Source organism: Pocillopora damicornis, chromosome 2, assembly GCF_964200805.1.
Source record: "Pocillopora damicornis chromosome 2, jaPocDami1.2, whole genome shotgun sequence".
Classification (NCBI taxonomy): domain Eukaryota; kingdom Metazoa; phylum Cnidaria; class Anthozoa; order Scleractinia; family Pocilloporidae; genus Pocillopora; species Pocillopora damicornis.
In genome coordinates this window covers 21,132,457-21,152,456 of record NC_142671.1, presented here as the reverse complement: position 1 = coordinate 21,152,456, position 20,000 = coordinate 21,132,457, and the positions used below count along the sequence as shown (strand labels likewise).

At 37.4% G+C, this 20,000-nt stretch overlaps 4 protein-coding genes and 1 long non-coding RNA gene across 5 annotated transcripts in view; 1 reads left to right on the top strand and 4 right to left on the bottom strand.

Annotated features, from left to right (window-relative positions):
* LOC113683966 (galanin receptor 2b-like) overlaps positions 1-12,611 on the bottom strand; it is a 23,771-nt gene extending 11,160 nt beyond the window's left edge. The window contains exon 1 of the mRNA XM_089196916.1: positions 12,474-12,611. The gene's annotated coding sequence lies outside the window, so the exon portion shown is untranslated. The remainder of the gene's footprint in view (positions 1-12,473) is intronic.
* On the bottom strand, positions 5,806-12,612 carry LOC113683937 (galanin receptor 2b-like). Its single transcript, XM_089196918.1, has 2 exons — positions 12,474-12,612; positions 5,806-11,940 (listed from the first exon to the last, which is right to left on the bottom strand). The coding sequence occupies exon 2, from the start codon at positions 7,647-7,649 to the stop codon at positions 6,720-6,722; it is 930 nt and encodes a 309-aa protein (XP_089053044.1). The 5' UTR covers positions 7,650-11,940; positions 12,474-12,612; the 3' UTR covers positions 5,806-6,719.
* Positions 12,613-13,214: 602 nt separating this feature from the next.
* Positions 13,215-14,741, bottom strand: LOC113683963 (pyroglutamylated RF-amide peptide receptor-like). The gene has a single exon (XM_027201250.2). The coding sequence runs from the start codon at positions 14,434-14,436 to the stop codon at positions 13,540-13,542; it is 897 nt and encodes a 298-aa protein (XP_027057051.2). The 5' UTR covers positions 14,437-14,741; the 3' UTR covers positions 13,215-13,539.
* A 352-nt stretch (positions 14,742-15,093) lies between these two features.
* Positions 15,094-16,253, top strand: LOC149050297 (uncharacterized). Its single transcript, XR_016183308.1, has 2 exons — positions 15,094-15,217; positions 16,068-16,253. It is a non-coding gene; the product is annotated as an uncharacterized LOC149050297 (long non-coding RNA).
* A 427-nt stretch (positions 16,254-16,680) lies between these two features.
* LOC113683938 (QRFP-like peptide receptor) lies at positions 16,681-19,470 on the bottom strand. Its single transcript, XM_027201226.2, has one exon. It carries the CDS (start codon positions 18,931-18,933, stop codon positions 18,043-18,045), a length of 891 nt encoding a protein of 296 aa, XP_027057027.2. The 5' UTR covers positions 18,934-19,470; the 3' UTR covers positions 16,681-18,042.
* Positions 19,471-20,000: the final 530 nt, after the last annotated feature.

The window sequence follows — 20,000 nt, the reverse complement described above, 5'->3', positions numbered from 1 at the left end:
CCCTTTAACTCCCATGTATGATCAAGACAGAATTTCTCCTAACAATATCAAGCAGACAAGTGATAAGAATAAATAAAAATAGTAATTAGGGGATTATTGGTTGATCCAATACCAAATTCTCAAAACTAACATCACAAGAACTATGTGGTAGACAGTAAGGAGAATTACTAATGAGATCTTGGGAGTTAAATGGTTAGTTGTCTCCAGAAATAGTAAATGGTATTTAAAAGAAAGGAAAAAAGTTCTTGAAACATCTTATGTTAAATGAAACTTTGTTATGAATATTAACCCTCTAACTCCCATGAGTGATCAAGAAAGAATTTTTCTCTACAATATCAATATAATATCAACCGGGTAAGTGATAAGAATAAAGACAAATATTAATTTGGGGATAATTATCATCTATTCTTAGTATCTATCTTTTACCAGCTGACATCTGAGAAGAATCAAGTCTGCTACACTGGTAATTTGACACATTGCAGGCAAACCCTACTACTGATTAAATTTTATTTGAATCAAAAACATGAAGGGCAATAGAAGAAATTACCTAGCACAATCCAAGTTTCCCTTCTTAAGTACTCTTGTGATGTTTCTTCTATCATATGGTAAACTGAGTTTACAATTTACCTCATTTTTCTGATTGAGGGTGTCTTGTGCACATAAAAATTAAAGTTCAGTTCCTTTAGTAGCTTTTTTAGGTACAAAGATCAACAAAGAACAACATCCACACCAAAACATTCTTTTGAAAGACATCTCTACAATGGTAGGTACACACAACTGACAGGTCTGAGCAAAGCATGTCAAGCATTAAGATATGATTGTCAATTTACTTTTCATTACTTGCAAACAGCTTATTTCTATCAGCTTTGAAAACTTCTGTATCATTGCTTTCGAAGAAAAGCATTTCCCATAAACACTTAAACATTACAGACATAAGCTACCAGCAACAGGTTTTTCCACTGTTTTATAACATTAGCTTTTACATTTGAAAGAATAAGAAAATTTAATCATTTCAATATAATGAAATCCCCCATTTTAACCCTTTTAGTCCCGCTAGTGACCGAGACAGAATTTCTCCTTACACTATCAGTGTGATAGCAAGCAGACAAGTAATGAGAATACAGAAAAATATCAGTTAGGGAATTAATGGTTGATCCAATTCTAAATTCTACAAACTAACATCACATAAATTGTATTGCAGACAGTAAGGAGAATTACGTGTACTAATGAAATCTAGAGGGTTTAAGGGGTACGACACATATGGTAGTCATATGTACCAGAAAAGTGTTCTTATTCTGGGAGGAGAGCTCTGCAACACTTCTGTTTTATCTTCTCAGTCACTTCACTTAAAACATAAAATTTAAATATTTGCAAGCAGGTTAAGAAGGAAATTAAAGAAATGAGGTAATTTAAAAAAAAAAAACTGTGTTGCTGAGTCAGTGGGGGTATTACAAGATAATTTGGTTTTTCAACTGAGTTAATAATGTAATATGGCCAAAGGTGCCGTTTCGAGCGTTAGCGCTCAGTCAGTGCGATGATGAAGGACTAACGCTGGAAATGTCAGCTTTGAAACTCTTTACGGTGGCCAATTGACATTATTAACTCAGTTGAGAGAACCAAAATTACCTTGATTGTGTAGATGAGGCCATGTAAACCACGGAATTTGTTTTCTATTACTCTCATAAACTACTTCTGAAAGATTCGCGCGAACGTTACAAGTTATAACCGTGATAGCAGGGTAAATATATCTTATTAGATGTTTTGGTGTGTTGTATCGCTCAGTATTTTGCCATATTTTGTAGGGTGAGTCAAAATACTTATAGGTTATTTATTCTCCAATTGCTTTTATTTCTGCTAAGTCTCTCTGCTTGTTTCTCATAAGGCGAGAATAGCAAAGCGACTAAAGAAACGTAGAGCGCGCAGCCGACTGGTTAAACAGGGTTTTTTTCAGTACAAAGTAACCAACCAACTGTCTAAATAACCGTATAATATCGCAGGATATTTGCACACTGTTCGCGCGTTATTGTATTCTGCTATGTGCAGTTGAACAATAACTACTCCTGTTCCACCTATCGGTCAATGAGAGAGCGCGTTCTGGTTCCAACTGACGATATAAGAAGCCACGAAAAGATAGATAAAAGTTTGTGACACGCATTCTGCTTGGAACTAAAAATTACTTTTAAATGTCATTTTGGCTTGGAATAGTTATGCGGAATCTCAACCATCGCTTGCGGAAATGCCCCGACGCATGTATGCAGTCGAACACAGGCTGACTAAATATAATTTCGTATTTTAACATGTCCCTCACAAGATGTCAAAATTATACGTCATCAGTGTTGACAGAAACTTTATTTTGGTAATGTAACACCATGTCAAATTAAGTTTTCACATGCTATAATTATTTCTTTTTTCCCAGTAAAACTAGGCATACTTCGAATTTACGACATTCATAATGGAGAAAAGAGCCTAACACTAACAATCGTCACATAAATAGCAAACACAACCCTAAATAACTCCCTAAGGGAAAAAAATTCCATTGACTTTTATTTCATTTAGTTGTGTTCTGCTCATTCTTAGAAATAACTCCTCTAACGAACGAGAAATCTCGCAGCAAAGTATGGTTCACGATTTCCTGGATTATGACCATTTTAGCCCTATGATCTAGCATCCGATGCCACATTCAATATCACCTTTTTGAATCAAACTCTAAGGTCCCGCGAGTAAAGGAAATGATCACCAACTAAAGAAGCTCAAATTCTTCTTATCGGCATCTCAGGAGATGAATGGAAAACAGTTTGAAGAATATGCATACTGATGTTAGTGGGTAAGGGGTTGAGCAGCCAACACCTCATTAAATTATTCCGATTTATTTTTCTGCATATAATAAAGTTCTATGGCTTGTGAATCCATTACTTGCACTCTTTCTTGTCTGTCGCGGAGAGGGTCCACATGAGGAAACAGGGGCCGTCTTGTTTTCTTGAATAAACTTCGAGCATACTGCCTCATAGCTTCTCCGTAGACTCCGTATAATATTGGATCTAAGGCCGTATTTAACAATATCAATATCAATCAATAACTGAGACGCTCGCCATACGTAACCACCATTTGTGAAATGGAAGTACAACAACGTGCGTGTGACCATGAAAGGTGACCAACATATTACAAACGCTATTGTGAGTGCAGCCAAGACCTTGGCCAATTTGTAATGCCGCTTATAGCGCATGGAAGCTATGGTGCTTGATGTATCTGATGCAACGCTTGAGCGTAAGGATAGAAAAACTCTCTTCTGAACAACTATCATGTAGACAAGAGGTACAAGGAAAAAACAAAATGCGTGAATAGTATAATAGGTCTGAACCCGTGACCTCTGCAATACCGGTGCAGCGCTCTACCAATTGAGCTAACAAGCCAACTGGGAGCTGGTCAATGAATCGGGTACAAATAAACATCCAAGTGAATGAAGATTTTAGATATATGAAAATTTCACATATTTGCACTGCGGTGGAGAGATGAAATTAGGAGATCCTCGCAGCTAAGAACACTACTGAAACGAGTAGTTGTAAATAGGACCTGAAAAAAACTCAGGCCCGTACGGGATAATAGGTCTGTCGCGCTAAATCCCCGAACACGATATTCGTGCAGGAAATGGTTCCTGTGTCATCTGTTTGGGTTTGATAAGCATAAAGCAAAGGCGAAGCGACGACTGCGCCAACTGACCGAACGGCGATTAACTTTCGTAGCATGTTTTCCCTTGTGATAAGTCTGACTCTTAAAGGGTCTACCACAGCCTTCAGACGCTCAAAACTGATAAGAACAAGAGTCAGTATGGAGGTGGAGTAACATGCTTCAATGACAAAGCTTTGTAGTTTACAGGATATCTCGCCGCCTACCCAGGTCCACATCAAGTCAAAAATAGTCAGTACCGTAAATGCTACGTCTGCAATTGCTAAGTTGGCGATGTAACACGTCAAAGAAGACTCTTGTTGTCGTTTAAGTTTGTAAGAGAGCCAAAGAACAAATGAGTTCCCCACGATTGACGACAGGAAGATTAGGAAATAAACACATGTGAATGTGGCAACTAATGCTATGGGAAATCCGCCGCTCGTTGCCATGTGTAGTATTCGGGTCCTCTTCAAATGCTGTGTTAAACAAGCGTTTCTTACCTTGCTCAGAGCCAATGTGTGTCTCTGTGATTGATTGCGCGCCGACGACCATTCTGAATCTTGTCTTATTTTAACCAAACCTGTTTGTATAACAAGCTGTCAACTTATTAAAACCCGAAAAAAAAAGGAAGAGGTAAATAGAACTAAAACTTGCCTGGGTTGGATCTTCTATTAGAAAGTCCATACCCTCGCTTGTTTGTTATTGTTGTTTTTTTTTCTTTTTTGTGGTTCAAGTAGAATGGAATATATCTAGCTTAATTATGCCGGGATCAACAGGAAACATTAAGAAAGCTTCTTTACTTTGCGAAGCAGCTGTTACAACAGGAGTATTAAGAAAGTTTATGTGTTTTCCTGACAAGAAATTGGATGTCATCAATTAATTTCAATGGAAATCTCCTCAGCCCTATCTCTTAAAGCGATCAGAGCCTGACGATAAGCATTCTTAATCCTTTCTTTACATAAGTGGTGCCAAATTTGAAGACAACAGATATGCATGATGTAGTAGAATAATCGCTATTCATTCTTCCAACATAATTATAAGCTATTTCCGCATCTTGTGAAAGTGCTTATGTATAAGCTTATTCAAAAAGCCGTGAATTTCATCGTAAGCCCTCGGCAAGTTTTAATCTCTAGTTTTGGACAGCTTTATAGAATAGTTGAAGCACTGTTTGTAATATTTATCGCTCTGTTTATCAAAATTGTAGCATCTGGTTATGCTATGTTCTTTCTTACAAAACATCACTTTAAAAATGATAAATAAGCAAACCTTGGGACACACAAGCTGCCAAGATGATCAAGTGAAATATAATGATATGTAACTGTCATAACTAACATTTCTTCTTTGCTTTAACAAAACTTAAAAGTGATGTTAAACAGAACTTGATTGAAACCGTTGTGTGCAAGGTGGTGTTAGCTTCCACACAACCCACCAATTTGATCGAAACCGGTGATATATGATTTATATCAGCGTTTGATATAAATCTATATAATGACATATCAGTATGATTATATCAACGTTACGATAATTGTGCAGTTCAAATGTTTTGAATATTCATCAAATGCTTAACGACAAGATCCTGATCGGTTTAATGCCATGAACGTTTCACAAAATATTTCTTGGCGATCTTGGAAGACCTTTGTGACTTATGGTAGTGGCATATTTCAATGCCCTTATGAATTTACATAAAAACTTACTATCATCTCACAGATGTCAAATTTACTTTAGATCAAAAGGACCTTGGAACAATACTGCCTATTTGAATTTATTTTGAACTCTAAGAACTTTACAACTTTTGACGTTTATTTTAATCGAATGGTTTAGCTATTCAACCATAGCTTTAAAAAGAACATTGTCAACTGATCAGAGGAATCATTGAACTATACTTCTAATTATGTTGATCTTAATTTGAACTCCCCTCTAACGAAATCCTTACCCAATCACGGTCAGTTTTGAATGTTTATTACGCTTATCCGATGTTGTCGACCTCTTGGCAATAAGGAAACTACATTATTATATATTGATTAAATACATGGTTTATTCAATATGCCCCAGTTTAGATAAGATTCACCAGGTGATATTGGTTATCTCCCTGATCCTCACTCTATAGCGACTTGATTTTAAGTTACACAGCAAAAATCCTTATTTCGTTAGATCCTTAGTATAACGCACACCTTTCCAATTTTTCCTATTCACAATGTAAGTCTCCCTGTAAATCAATAAATTCGATGGTACAACTTCGTAAGGGTATATGTTATTTACTGATATTCACTTGAAACCTGTGATATAATGAAATTACCATGGCTTTTATGACTTTCGCTAACTACTGTAGTACATTTCGTTTTTACCATCTTAACTTATTTTTATTCAATTACAGTAAAATATAAGATTTTCGTGGGAGAAAAACACCTGTTTTTTTTTCTTTTTTTACAAACCGCTGAGGCACCTTTCCTTAACACAAAATTTACATACATACATATATATATATATATATATATATACATATATATTGTAGACAAGTCACTTCTTCTGGCTGAACTTGCTCCGTCTTATTCTATTTTGTTTATCTGTTTTTGTTAATTTATCTTTCGCATATAAAATATATAACTTGGCTGAATTCAGAAGGGCACGTTTCTAACAAAATGAAAGTTTGTGCAAATATTTGAGAGGTAGCAAGCATGGCAAATTGATCGAAATATCCAAAAGAACTTTTCATTCAACGCCGGTTGCTTTTCTCAGCTTTTCCTCTCTTACTGATGGTGTGTCTTGTCAACTTTTTGTTCCTACAAGTAAAAGGAATCAAGTGGATTTCCAGAGGTTTCTTCGGCAGAAAATTAATCCCTGAGAATGTTGGTGTGTACTTTACGTATTATAGATACAACAGTATGAATTAAATATTTATACTGTCAGGAAAATTATTTCCTATTTCTTTGTTCCCTTCTCTTGTCTAGCTTTAAAGAAAATACCCGCTGCGAATCGTGTAGATTATGGAACACTCCTTCGTGGCTGCCACGGGCTCATGCGCTGTGTCCAACAGATTAAGTTTTCAAGTATACCTTTCACTCTAATGTATTTTGATAAAGAGATGTCACTGTGTTATCCCTGTTCTTGTAGAGAACTCTTCGTAGTAAAGACTTCAAGTCTCCGTCGTACAAACCGTACAACAAAGGATCCAATCCGGTATTGAGAAAGATTAAAAGTTGAGATGCCCTCCAAATGAGTCCTTTTGGTGCTAAACGAAAGTATATTAGCATCCGATTGACCATGAAAGGAGACCAACAGATCACAAATGCTATAGTTAGTGCAGCAAGTGTCTTTGTAGCCTTTTTGTGTCGTCTCTGTGCTCGCGAAGTGAACAATTTGCTTGTTGGTCTAACGCTTGTGCGAAGAGCGAGATGAATTCGGATTTGGGTAAAAATCATGTAAAACAACGGGGCCGCAAAGAATAATGTCGTATGCAAACTGTAATAAATCTGCGGGACAGTGACTCCATTTCTCGTAGTCATACAAGCAACGTTGCTGTCCACCGTTTTTACGCTGTAGATTTGCAGCAGAGGAGTGCAGACCAGTAAGCTAAATCCCCAAATTATAACTGGTTTAAAGTATTCTCTGCTGCACCAGTCTCTTGCTCTGGAACTAAATGGATCTGTGGTAGCTTTTAATCTTTGGTAACTAATAGTTACAAGTGTCATGATGGAAGTCGTATAGCTCGCCTCCACAAAGAATCCTTGAAGCTTACAAGTGTTGTTTCCACCTATCCAGCGCCACAAATATCCGATCATGTTAAATACGGAAAGAAGAGTAAACAGGAGATCCGCCATCGCTAAATTCACCAATAACCACTTAAACGGGGAATACCTTCTTTTTAAAGTCTTGTAGCAAGTTAGCAAAACCCATGTGTTACCAAACGTTGATAAAATGAAAACTGAGGTGTAAATTACGATAAACAATATCGAAGCAGGCGCAGCGACATTGTCACTTACCGTCATTTTGGTTTGGGTAAAATATTCTTTTTAGCAATATTCCGAATAATTTAAAGCTAAATTTTTACACCTCTCTGTCCTTGTTCAACTAAGTCAACTTTAGTCGCTACAGAACTAATCAAAGTACAACGGTAAATGCCAAGACTGCTTTTGGTTTTTCCATTTTCTTTCCCCCGCTTCAAATGGATTTATTTCTACTTTTCGTTGTTTACCACCCTTTTTAAGTTCTCCATCGACAGCTGCATATTTAGTGTACAATAGGACTGTATGAAGAGCGTAAGAATATATCATAGCATACTAAATGTTATGTTTGAAAACACCGTGCAAATTGTTGGAAGCCAGTTTATTACTATCCAAATCCAAGATACCGCTTATAAATTATTAACCTTTTGGTTTCCAGGAGAAATTTGATTTTGATGTCATTGGAAATGCCGTACGAAATACACAAATGTTCAATAGTATTTTTCTGACTGATGTAAAAAGCATTACTTTAATCCCCAAAAGTCAATTTTTAGGTTAAAATAAAATCTGTCAGATACCATTGAAAAGTTGACAGTAACTCTTAGAGAAAATTTAAAATGTGTTTTGTGCCAATTTTTCTATTTACATATCTTGGCTGCTAGATGCCAAAATTTAAATAGACTTATGCACCTGTCATTTTCCTGTTTGTGAAAAAAGAATGAAAATCGACTTTCATAAGCGTTTTACGCCCGAGTATTCATCGATGCATAACTAAATATTTACAGCTTCTTTTTAATTACTTTATTTGAAAGTGAAAGCATTACAAATTCAATTTGGTGAAAATTGTTTTCTTTCAGCTACTTCAGCGGTTTTAAAATTTGATCTCAAGAAGATTGCATTTGATAGCAGTATGATTCCATAAGGCTGTAGTTCCTGTCCAAATCTATGTCAAATCAAGGATTAGAATTGTTCGTGAAATAATACATCTAGTGTAACAAAAAAAGCGGTTAGTTCTTCATTTTGGGCTTAATGATTAATTGATAAGACAGCTATGGCGTCAAGGTGAACTTAGGCCCGTGCAGTCCAGCTCTAACTGTTATAATTTTCCAACCTTTTTTACCTTATTTACAAACAGTTTTGAAAGGTGTTTGCAGGGAGTAGCTTATAACGCAGCATTTGTTGGTTATAATTCCGCTAAAGTTCAATGTGTTGTAATCCTTTGTCACTTATAAAAAGCGGAACAGTCCGTGGATCAGTTATCTTGGCGCTTGAATGAAGGTCAAATAAAAGATTGGACTATAAAGAGGCCAACGTGCTTCTCCCTCGGTACAATTTTATCATTCTGGCCGTGAACGGGCCAGAATCAGAGATTCGATTTAGTTTTTCTCCCGCAGGAAGATACACAAAAAAGGCGCTACGTGGGAGTTTTCAATTGCGCGTCACTGAATTTCCGGAAATGATCAGGCAACCAATCAAAATGAGTTAAATAAAAAACCGGAAGTTCTGTCATCCGACAAAAACAAACACACGTAGAGCCGATAAGTGAAACGGTGAAACAGGTTTTTTTTTTAGCCAGAAAAGAATTGGCTTCGACAAAACCTCCTCCGCGGTCACAAATATGAGCTGATATTTGCTGCACTATTTATTTTCCAAACGAAAATCCTTGAGTATAGCTGCCGTTAATCTATTTGACAATTCCATTTGATCGTAAACGATACTTTGAAGCAACAAACAACTGCACTCGAAGGTTTACCCGCAATAATATTTGTTTGATGCAAACCGTCATACTCTGGTGAAACGGTGTGGCTGTTTTTTCATCAAAGAAAAAAATGGCTACACCAAAACGTTCCCTGCTGACGCAAATACGAGTTGATATTTGCCGCACTCTATATCCTCCAAATGACAGTCCGTGAGCGTAGCTGCCGTTAATCAGATCGAAGATGCTTATTCCATTTGATCATAAACAATACGTTAAAGCGGACAAACGAGAACTACGCTCGAAGGTTTCCCGTCATAATTTCTCTCATAAGAACCAACACCTGAAATATCAGACTTTTCCAAAAGCCAATTGGCAACATGGTTAGTAACTCCTTACCAGAAACCAGTGTAGAAATTGCTTCTTTTTGTTCCGATTTTAATGCGCAAGACATATCAAATTCCGAAGGATACTAAGTGCTTCCTCGAGAGCGGAATCGAAACTAATAACTTCACATTCAGAGTTTGCCGTCTTTCAGTCTTTCTCCCGCACGGGCAAAGTGTCAGAATGACGCTCAAATGACACGTTTGGCTAGTGATGATAGCTGGAGCCTAACCACACCAATCAGGAACTCCCACGAACGGAGTTTTGCAACTAACAGTGACTTCGGGTAGGCGCAATCTTCATTTCCCCACCCCCAACCTTCTCCATATTTTTGACCGTCGACCATCCCCTTGTTACAAACTTCTTTCTATCCACAGCCTTACACTTTCATTAAAATAAAAAATGGCGGCCATAATTTTCGTAAATACTGAGCACTTGCTCGTCAAAATTACGCCTGCTCTGCAGGCTACAAGGGACTAAAATTAGTGGTATGATATAAAATGGTCACACTTGCGCCATTTCGTATCTTTACATTAGGTTAACAAAAGGTGACTGATTTAGCTCGCATATAGTGTCAAAGGAGAGCACCTCTTAGGGCCGAAACAATGCAAACATAATCCTGGATGGTTCCAATTGCTTATTTGAGATACACTCACTATACAGCCCTTAGCAGCTGATATAATTACATACAAAGCTCCCTTCATTAAACTAAGAACCATAAGAGGTATGAGAGATAAATAGTTATGTATACAAGAGAAGTAATTTTTCAACAAAATAAAAATATTATTCTCTCCAACTAACCTTTTTCGACAAACACAGAACACCTGTGAATAAAACAGCTGTCAAAGGAGTATAATCCCTGCCAGTATGTCAAAATTTGTACATTTCTTAATACGAATTGTATCTGCTCATATTCTGGTGATACTTACAGTGACCACAAAAAGGTGGTGAAAAAAGGTGCTAACACTAGGTAAAGTATTAACCCAGGCAACAGGGCCTACAACAGGTCTAGAAAATATTACTATGCTGTATTCATCCCATATTTCTGGTAAAGATAGCTTTTGCAGCCTCAAAAGAGGAGGCAATACCGCAGAGACTTGTTAGCTCAGTTGGTAGAACTCTGTACCGGTATCGCAAAGGTTATGGGTTCAAATCCCGTACTTACCTGAATTTTTTTCAGGCCTCATTTCTAGTACTAGTTCAGTAGTGTTCATAACTGCGAGGATCGATTCTAAATTCGTTTCTTCAACCGCAGTGCACACATATGATTTTCATATGTTTACAGCCATTATGAACAACAACGTTTGTTGGGAAAGGTGTCTTTTTCATAGATCAATCAGTGTTTGAGACCCTGAGACAGCATACCCGAAAGGGCATCCACTCACCAGATAAACAACTCACTATCATTTGCAGTTAGTGTTTTTTTTTTTCTTTCTTTCTTTCTTTTTTTTTTTTTTGTACCTTGCTGGTAAGCCGGCAAAGATGAGTGATGACACTGGCAGCAAATTGAAGGTACACGTATATGTAATCTGTTCAATTTTGCGTTTTTTATAAGCTGGAGTCAGAAAAAACACATATTTAACGCAAATGACATTTAAAAGATGTACTATCGGATCTGAAGAAGTAAATAACCAACAGGTAAAAACAGTTCTAAGGTCCCTCAGCAATGACGCAAATGTTGGTCACTTACATTTGTCCCTATAGCTCAGACATACGGTAACTTCCCAATTCGATCTTATTTAGAAGTCATAGCAGTTAAACTAGCCATAAAACCAAAGCTATCATTATCTGAGGTCAGTGTAAGGACATATTGACCATTAAAAAGTCTAACTCTTTTGCCAACAGGTATTTCTTTTATGCTTTATTTAGTCTATAATTTTGGGCTGCCACCAAGTTGTCGTTATTATCAGGAATATATCTCTTAACGGACAATAACAGCCTTTGAAACGTTTGGTAAAATTCGCGACAATTCTGTAACAGGGTAACAGCGCCAAAGTAACAATTTTTTAATATTATACAAGGATTTCCAGCCCTGAGAAAGCCGCAACGACACACGTAAAAAATACGATAATGTTCACGTGTGTTGGATATTACTAATTAGCTGCTGACGCGTCACTAGCTTTTCGCACCACTCTGTCATGTTAATGAATGAATAGCAAAACCTTCATCAATCTCAATCCAAGGTTTTCCTCGGATGATGGCTGCCAAAACACTGAAAACTTCGTATCGCTTACAGACAGTGACGTTCAAAAGTTTCTAGAAGGGAAGAAAACCAAAATACGAAAAGAAAAACCGAAAGTTACGTATTCTGTGGCGTTGGTCATGGTATTACTCGCTGCTGAGAACGAAAATTGACGGTTGGAAGACTTGTCACAGGCCGATTTCGGCCGTGCTACCTGAAAACAACATTTCCTTATGCTATTTATCACCAACTTGTATTGGATTGTCTACAACAATAACCAAAAGAAAGACGATACAGCATATTCTATTTTTAGGGAGAAAGATACAAGGGTTTGAAATCACACCTCGCTCATATACAAACATGGACCTGCAATATACTGTAATCGTAATTTTTTCAGCCTATAAGGGCAACATAGTTCGAGTGATCAGGGTTTTCATTGCAATGTTCGATTGATTGTTCAATCCAGGGGAAATAAGTTTCTTTTCGCGTTATCGCAGGTTATCAGAAGGCTTGACAAATAGTACCCTATTGCCCATTACCTCGATTCTTTAGACGATAGCTGATAAACTACATTGATTTCGTGAAAAGATTCGTAAATTCTACTTACCGTGTCTTTCTAGTATGTGATCGAGATCTTTGAATCCTCTTTGCTTTACATGGACTTTGATTCCTAATGCGACCAGAAATGATTCGTCGATCACGAAGTATTTACTGCCACCTTTCAAGATCGGCTTGAAACTTTTTGGCCAGTTTATTTCTCCATCAGAAGATTCATCCATTGTCAAACTCAACACCCTGATTTTGCAACACAACTAACCACAAGAAATTGTAGATCGGCAGATCGCCTCAGCTGAATTTTGTCCTTGCGGCGTGGAACGCGAACGGATGTTTACAAATTGTGAATGAACTATTGTCAAGAAGCAACCAATTGCGTGTCGTGTCTTGCTTGTTGTCAATGGGGGGTTCGTTTACGCGAGTCATTACGTGCATTGAACACTCTAGAACGTATTTTATTAATTTATTATACTCATTACTCGTACTTTTATTTTTTCCACCGGATAAAAATATCTTAGAAAGCAACAAAGCAAGTTCTCAATGATTTAAGAACCCTGTTTAAAATCTATATGGTATATTTATACCGCTTGTTCTCTTAACTTCACATCGCAAATACCGTACTATGTTAAAATACGCGAGCTCCGTTTGGGGGCGCGCGGCGCATGCAATGACTTCTACTTGAAAAGACATGTAAGCTGATAAGTGCTTGGGTTTGATCCGAGGTTGATGTCTTTGACATGTTGACCAACACACCGGAATGCGTAGCAATTATTAGACATCAATCAAGCAGATTCCCGGGAGAGTTTATTTCATCTGTTAACAAAAGAAAAATATCTCACCTACATCAAAGAAGTTGCGCTCTTCACGATCTTCGGAAGCATGCCGACATGTCGGCAAACTCATCGGAATGAATAAGTAATGAGAAAGAACAATAGCCTGAATATATGAATACTTAACAACCTCAATTTTTGAGGTTCACATTTAATCCGCTATGGAGTTGTAATGAATACCACTCTTCACCACATCAAAATAAAAGAATTGGCAACGTGTTGCCAAAATTGAGATTACAGTCTCAGTATTTTACAGTTTTTGTGTCCTCACGGTACTCGTGCACTAGTCTAAATATTTGCACAGGAGAATAAGAGTTTGAAAACTGCTTTAACATTCTTGCGCTCTCTGTAGATACCATAAATTATTGGATCTAATAACGTGTTCAAAAATATCAAAAATTGCGTTGCTCTCCACATGTACTCGTCGTTTGTTACGTGAAAGTATCTCAACGCTCGAACAAAGAAAAAGGGCGACCAGCAAGCTGCAAACGCTAATGTAAGAGCTGCTAGAGGTTTGGCGACCTTTAGATGCTGTCTGGAACGCATAGCTGTAAAAGTATTTTTTCTGGGAGAAACCTTTGCGCTAGAGCGCAGAGTTGAGAAGATTTTAGCCTGGGCATAAATCATGAAGATAAGAGGACCCAGGAAAAAACCAATGGCATGAATACTGTAGTAGATTTGTCTTCCCAAATCTCCAAGCGTGTCGTTGGTGCAGAGAATTGTTCCTTCGTCGTTAGCTTGCGTCTGGTAGGCATAAAGTAAGGGTGAGGCAACAAGCAAGCTAACAATCCACGAGATAATCAATTTTCTGTATACACTCTTTGTAGTAATCGCTATTCGTCGAAATGGTTCAACAACAGCCTTGAGTCGCTCAAAGCTTATAAGAGAAAGGGTTGTTATGGATAATGTATAACAGGCTTCTATGAAGAAACTTTGCAGCTTACAAGTGATCTTTCCTCCAACCCAGGTCCAGTGATCGGCTATCGCGTCTAGTATAGACAACAATGCAAACGTTAGATCAGCGACGGCTAGATTGGCTATGAACCATTTTAGTAAACACCCTTGCCTCTTTATTGAACGGTAGCAAACAAAAAGAACGAGGGAGTTTCCTGCCACTGATAGCACCAGCGACAGTGAGTAAATAATGTAACCGAATGCAATATACATTTCGTCTTCTTTGGCCATGAGTGTTTTTTCTCTAGTGGAAGAACCTCGATTTCTTGCGAAGATCGGGTTATCCTTAGGTTCATTCAGTGATAGCTTAAAAGAGGTCTTTTATATTCTTATGCTCTCCACCGAGAGAAGCCAGGAAAAAATCATGGAAATTAAAAAGGGAGACAGGTGTTATAGTGTTTGATGACGAGACAGTTTTTTGGCTTGAACATTGAAACAACTGAATTTGTAAACTCTGTGAAGCTACTTTGTATGAAAAAAGATCCAGATTAGCAAGTCAAATATCACAAGAAAATGTAAAGGACACTTAACGAATGACCAAGACCAATATCACGAAATTAGCAGAATGGGAGTAAGCTGAATATAAAGATTTCATTGGAGAGTACTGAATGAAATAAATACGAGATGTCAACTCTCTCTATAGTTACATTAGCTAAGTTTTTTTTCCTCCTTAGAACATTAACTAGTTTGCTCCAAGATAAATCATAGTACATCGTGACAAGATTTAGAATGATCGACAATCTGTATTAAATTACTTTGGCAGTAAAGATAAAATTACAATAAAGATGGTAATTTAAATTTCGAAGGATGCACAGTATTAAAGAGTTAATTAACCTATAGCTAACAGTGAAAGGACTATACAAACTGAAGACTTAATGGGCAGGGTGTGTGATATTAGAGCATGGTCTCTTAAAATGGCACCCCACGCAAAACGTAGTGAAATTACAACCCATTAAGTGAGATTGGGCTGGTGGTCGGTGTAACGGTAGAAGAAACACAAGAATTTGGAAAGGTGCAGTCTAACTTTAACACTGATTAATTGGATGCCTGGTTCTTATTTTGCTTAACAATACATGCACTTAACATATGCAATTGATGCTAGCAAATTTTAAGGGCATTTCGCACGAAATCTACCGGTCAGCATAACTTTGTTGTTAGGACTTCATTTCAAGCTGTTGTAAATTAGTTGTGTTCTCAATCTTCTTGGCCTTTAATTGAGATATCACCAAAGGATCCCTAACTATTGTCAGTTCTTAAATATCGGTTTTTGATAAACATGAAGATGAATTTGCACCTTTTTTCCAATTTTGCTACCCGACAACGTTGCACTAATGTATAGGATTATGTTTTCAAAGCACTTTTCTGATCATCAAATCATCCATAATTTCACATCAAAAAACTTGTGTAGTCTTTGGCTTAAAAGGAAGAGAACCCTCCTGTTCTCAAAAAACTGTGCCCCTTAAAAAAAGGCCTTTTTGCTTCTTGCTTTTCCAAAATACAATTAAAAGTATTAAGGATAAGATTTTAGCTGAATATAATTTCCTACCTAGGCTATCTAGCTTTGGATCTCAAAGGAACATTCACGCCTGATACAACGATGATTGAAAATGAAAAATATCGAAAACCACATGTGTCATAATAATTTTCAGTTTAATTTAGCCTGAATTTCTTTATCATCATCAAGCTGATTTATTATTGATGTTTTGTCACAAACAAGTAATTGACCGACAGCGTAGTAGCTCTGCTCTCCAACAGTGCATGAAATCAGCCCCCGCAAAAAAAAAAAAAAAACGAGCGACAAGGTTAACTGAACTTGTTGTTCCATTATATGGCAATCGTAAAGGCAATGCCTTCTCTTGCAGAGGGAAAACAGACATAGTTTGATGCTACTCTGGTTTACAGATTTAATGAATGTAACCGAAGAAGTTACAATTCATAGACCCAACGTTTCGACACTCCTGTCTAGTGCCTTCATCAGGGGTGATCTAAACTCTGCAACAAGAGGTCCTTTTATATGATCACTAATTAGCGGCCTTTTTCCTGACGAGGTGTAAATAGGCGTCAGGAAGCAAACCGCCATCGTCACGATTTAAAGGAGCGTGGGCGGAGTTAATATGCCAAGCCTCCAAACAAAGGCGCTGGTGGTAACGCCGATTAGTGGTGATAATTTTAGAATTATCCCACCCAATTGTATGGTTAGTTAGACAATTGATGAAACATTGAAGTGCTCTAGAACTTATAAGTTCCATTATTTTATGTCTCAGAAAACGTTGCACTGATATATAAAATCAGCGCTATCATGTTTATTCATTTGCGATTTCATTGCACAAAGGTGTAAGCGTCTGGCTGAAAAAAAAAAAAAATCAGACACCACGCTTCGCGAAAATCAGGAAAAAGAGGGCCTTTACTGTTTTCCGTAGCGCCTATTTCAAAAGCCTTTTTTATTGCTTTTCAAAGCTTTAATTTCAAATGTGAAGGAAAAAGAGTTTATTTTGTACATAATTTCCTACCTCAGCTGTCTCGCTTTGGCCTTCAAAAGATCGCCCACGGCTGATACAACGGTGATAAAGAATGTACGACGAAGAATAACCTCATGTCCTCAAAATCATTTTGCCTTTTCGTGAACGTTTTTGTGGTAGTTAATATTGCCATATTCAAAACAAAATTCATGGCAGGTACTCGTCATTTGGACAGCAGCATAATATTATATTTTAGGAGGGTTGATTCACTGTGGACTTTACTGTCAAAAGAAAATTATTGGTCAACAACATGCGAGCTTTGCTCTCTACTGCTTATAGAATCGGCCTCTTCCAACCCGAATCGAATAGCTAGTTTTATGGCAAATTTCAAGTTTTTATTTCTACAGCTACAATTGAGACAGTTACTGAAACTTTCAGGTGCTCTAATTTAAATTCGGTTTGCTATCTAAGTCGTAGCTGTTTCTCTTCTTATGCATGCTAATGACTTATATTGCCTTTTGTTCTGGCCGTATCACCGCAACTTAACACAAACTTCAGGATAAATTTTTTGGTAACGACAATGGAAAGTTATTAACTCATATTGGACAGAATCTTAATTGTTAGCCGTGAAAGCCAACACCTCTTTGAGACTCTGTACACATAAACATAAGCCCTGTGTAAAGGTTGAGGTCTTTGGTATATTTACATTTAAAATATAACAGACGGCAATGGATGAATAATTTATAATCTTAAACATTCAAGGGATTAATGATTTAATGTCTGAAAAACTGTTCGACTACTGTTCAATGCATTACTTAAGTGATCTCTGATGCAGGTTGCTGGCTAAGGGTGCAAATCATTTTACACCAGCTTTTTTCCGAGAAAGATGGATCAAACTGTCAGTTGCTGTGTCCTGGTTCTTGCTTCGAGGAAACGAGGAAATAGGGGCCATTTCAGTGACAACTGCAAACGTCTTTTGTCTCCCCTGCTATTTCTCCCGCTTCTACAGTGGTGAGTTACAGCCTGGAACAGGCTCCTAAAATGACATCTACGGTGGAAAATACGATGGCGTCACAGTTTCTCCAGAAAATCATTTAATCTTTACCAATTGATGCAAATTAAAAACCTCCTCCCAGTGAAAGTTTTAATCAGACAGTTCCGGCGTCTTTCTTCTCGGTGCTCCTAACTTTACATTGGCTACAAACATTCTGGAATATATCTAATGTATGACCTGATCGAAATATTTGGTCATGACTCGAGGGCATGTTGGCCAGGAACTCGGAACATATCAGTTGCCTGCCACAAGGAAAATGAAGGGAATGCGTCGATGAAAATTGACCTTTTTATCAAATGGTATAGACATGCGCCATAAGTACTATTAGCGACATAGAATTCTCCTCAGGGAAGACTTCATATTTCCTCCATAATAACCATACAACAGAGGATCTAACCCAGCATTGAAAAAGATTAAAAGCTGAGACATCCTCCAAACTAAACCAGGGGACGCCAAGTGGAATTGAAGCAGCGTTCGTATGACCATGAACGGGGACCAACATATCACAAACGCTGTGCTAAGAGCAGCAAGTGTCTTGGCAGCCTTCCTGTGGCGTTTATTTAATTGCAAAATAAAACACGAGGAGTTTCTGATTATAGGCACAACTCGCAGAGAACGATAAATGCGGCTCTGTGTAATTATCATATACAACATCGGTATAACAAAGAATATTGTTGTGTGAACACTATAAAAAATTTGCGGAATTCTATTTCCCCTAGTCGTCGTAACACAAACAACGTCGCCGTTTTCATTTGTTTTAACACGATAGATATATACCAAAGGAGAGCATACAAGCAAGCTAGAAGTCCACATTAAAATGAGTTTTATGCGTTGACTTTTGCTCCAACTGCTGATTCGAACGCTGAATGGGTCGACAAGAGCCCGAAGTCTTTGGTGGCTTATGGCCACAAGTGTAGTTACTGAAGTTGTGTAGCTCGCCTCGAGCAAGAATCCTTGGAGTTTGCAGGTAATGTTCCCACCGATCCACTGTTCCAAGAATCCGATACCATTAAAAATCGTTAGGAAAGTAAAGAGAAGATCTGCCGATGCTAAATTTGTCAACAGCAACATGAATGGATAGTATCTTTGTTTCAAATTCTTGTAGCAGCGTAGCAACACCCAAGTATTGCCAATGGTCGATAGCATGAAACACGTACTGTAAAATACCGAGAATGACACCAAAATGGCTATAGGAAAGTCGTCACTTGTCGTCATAGTTTAAGTAGACTGAGAGGCCTTGACGAAGAATATTCTAGAATCACACAAAACCTGTCGACCACAATCGAGTTCAGTCAAAGTTCTGACTGCCTTGGCAGATATGAATGTCCAAGTGTTATGTCGCTCAGAGAACCCAGCATAATACAAATATATATATATTCACACAAGTTGTTTTCTTCTCATTCACAGATTAATATAAAATTTAACATTTGACGGCTAGCCGTTTCCCTAAGTAATTATACTTTTTCTGCTCAGTTTGCTCAGCCCTTGCAATTCTGTAACAATCCAAATTAAATACTGTCTTAAAATTTGCATGCTCATTAGAATTTTTTCTTTTTTATTTTATCTTTGAAAATCGGGCGGGCCTTTAGAACTCGCATAGTCACTTTACAATTTAAAATTTTAAGATTTCGGTTTTTTGATCTAATATTCAAATAAGCAGATACAAAAGTGCACTAGAGAACTGAAAATAAACTAAGTTGTGGGTAGATTTTATTGAGGAAATGAAATGCTAAAATGTTTATTCAGCTTCGCACCTACGTGCAACTGTTGAGCTAAAGTGCCAACCGTTTATTGGGATAAATCTTAAAAAAAGCTTGTCTGTTCTTGAGATTGTCCAGCGACTGACGATAAAACTTCATTTTCAAGGTTACGGGGAATTGTGAAAAGGCCATCTGCTGGTGGATTGCGCTTAGAAGGGCGCAAAAATAAATAGGAAACTTTGAGAACGGAGTAAAAACAAGAGCCTTCGTCGCTATGGTGTTACGTTTTGTGTCATTGCTTTTCCAATTTAAACAAACCCGGAAAACTATGGATGGTGAATCTATCGAAAGCGATAAAAAGGCGATATGTGAATCGAAAAGAAATTTTATTTGCTTCAATGGTAGATTGTAGTTTTCAATTTTGGCCGGATTGGATCAATTTGCTCAGACTCGACACCTGGTTGTAATCATCACTGAAAAACATTTCTGAGTTTAAGCTCCAAGCTTTCATAAAGAAATGTGATCGATATCGCGGATGTGAAGTAACAAAATGGAGATATTTTTCCATTTAATTTTTTTTTA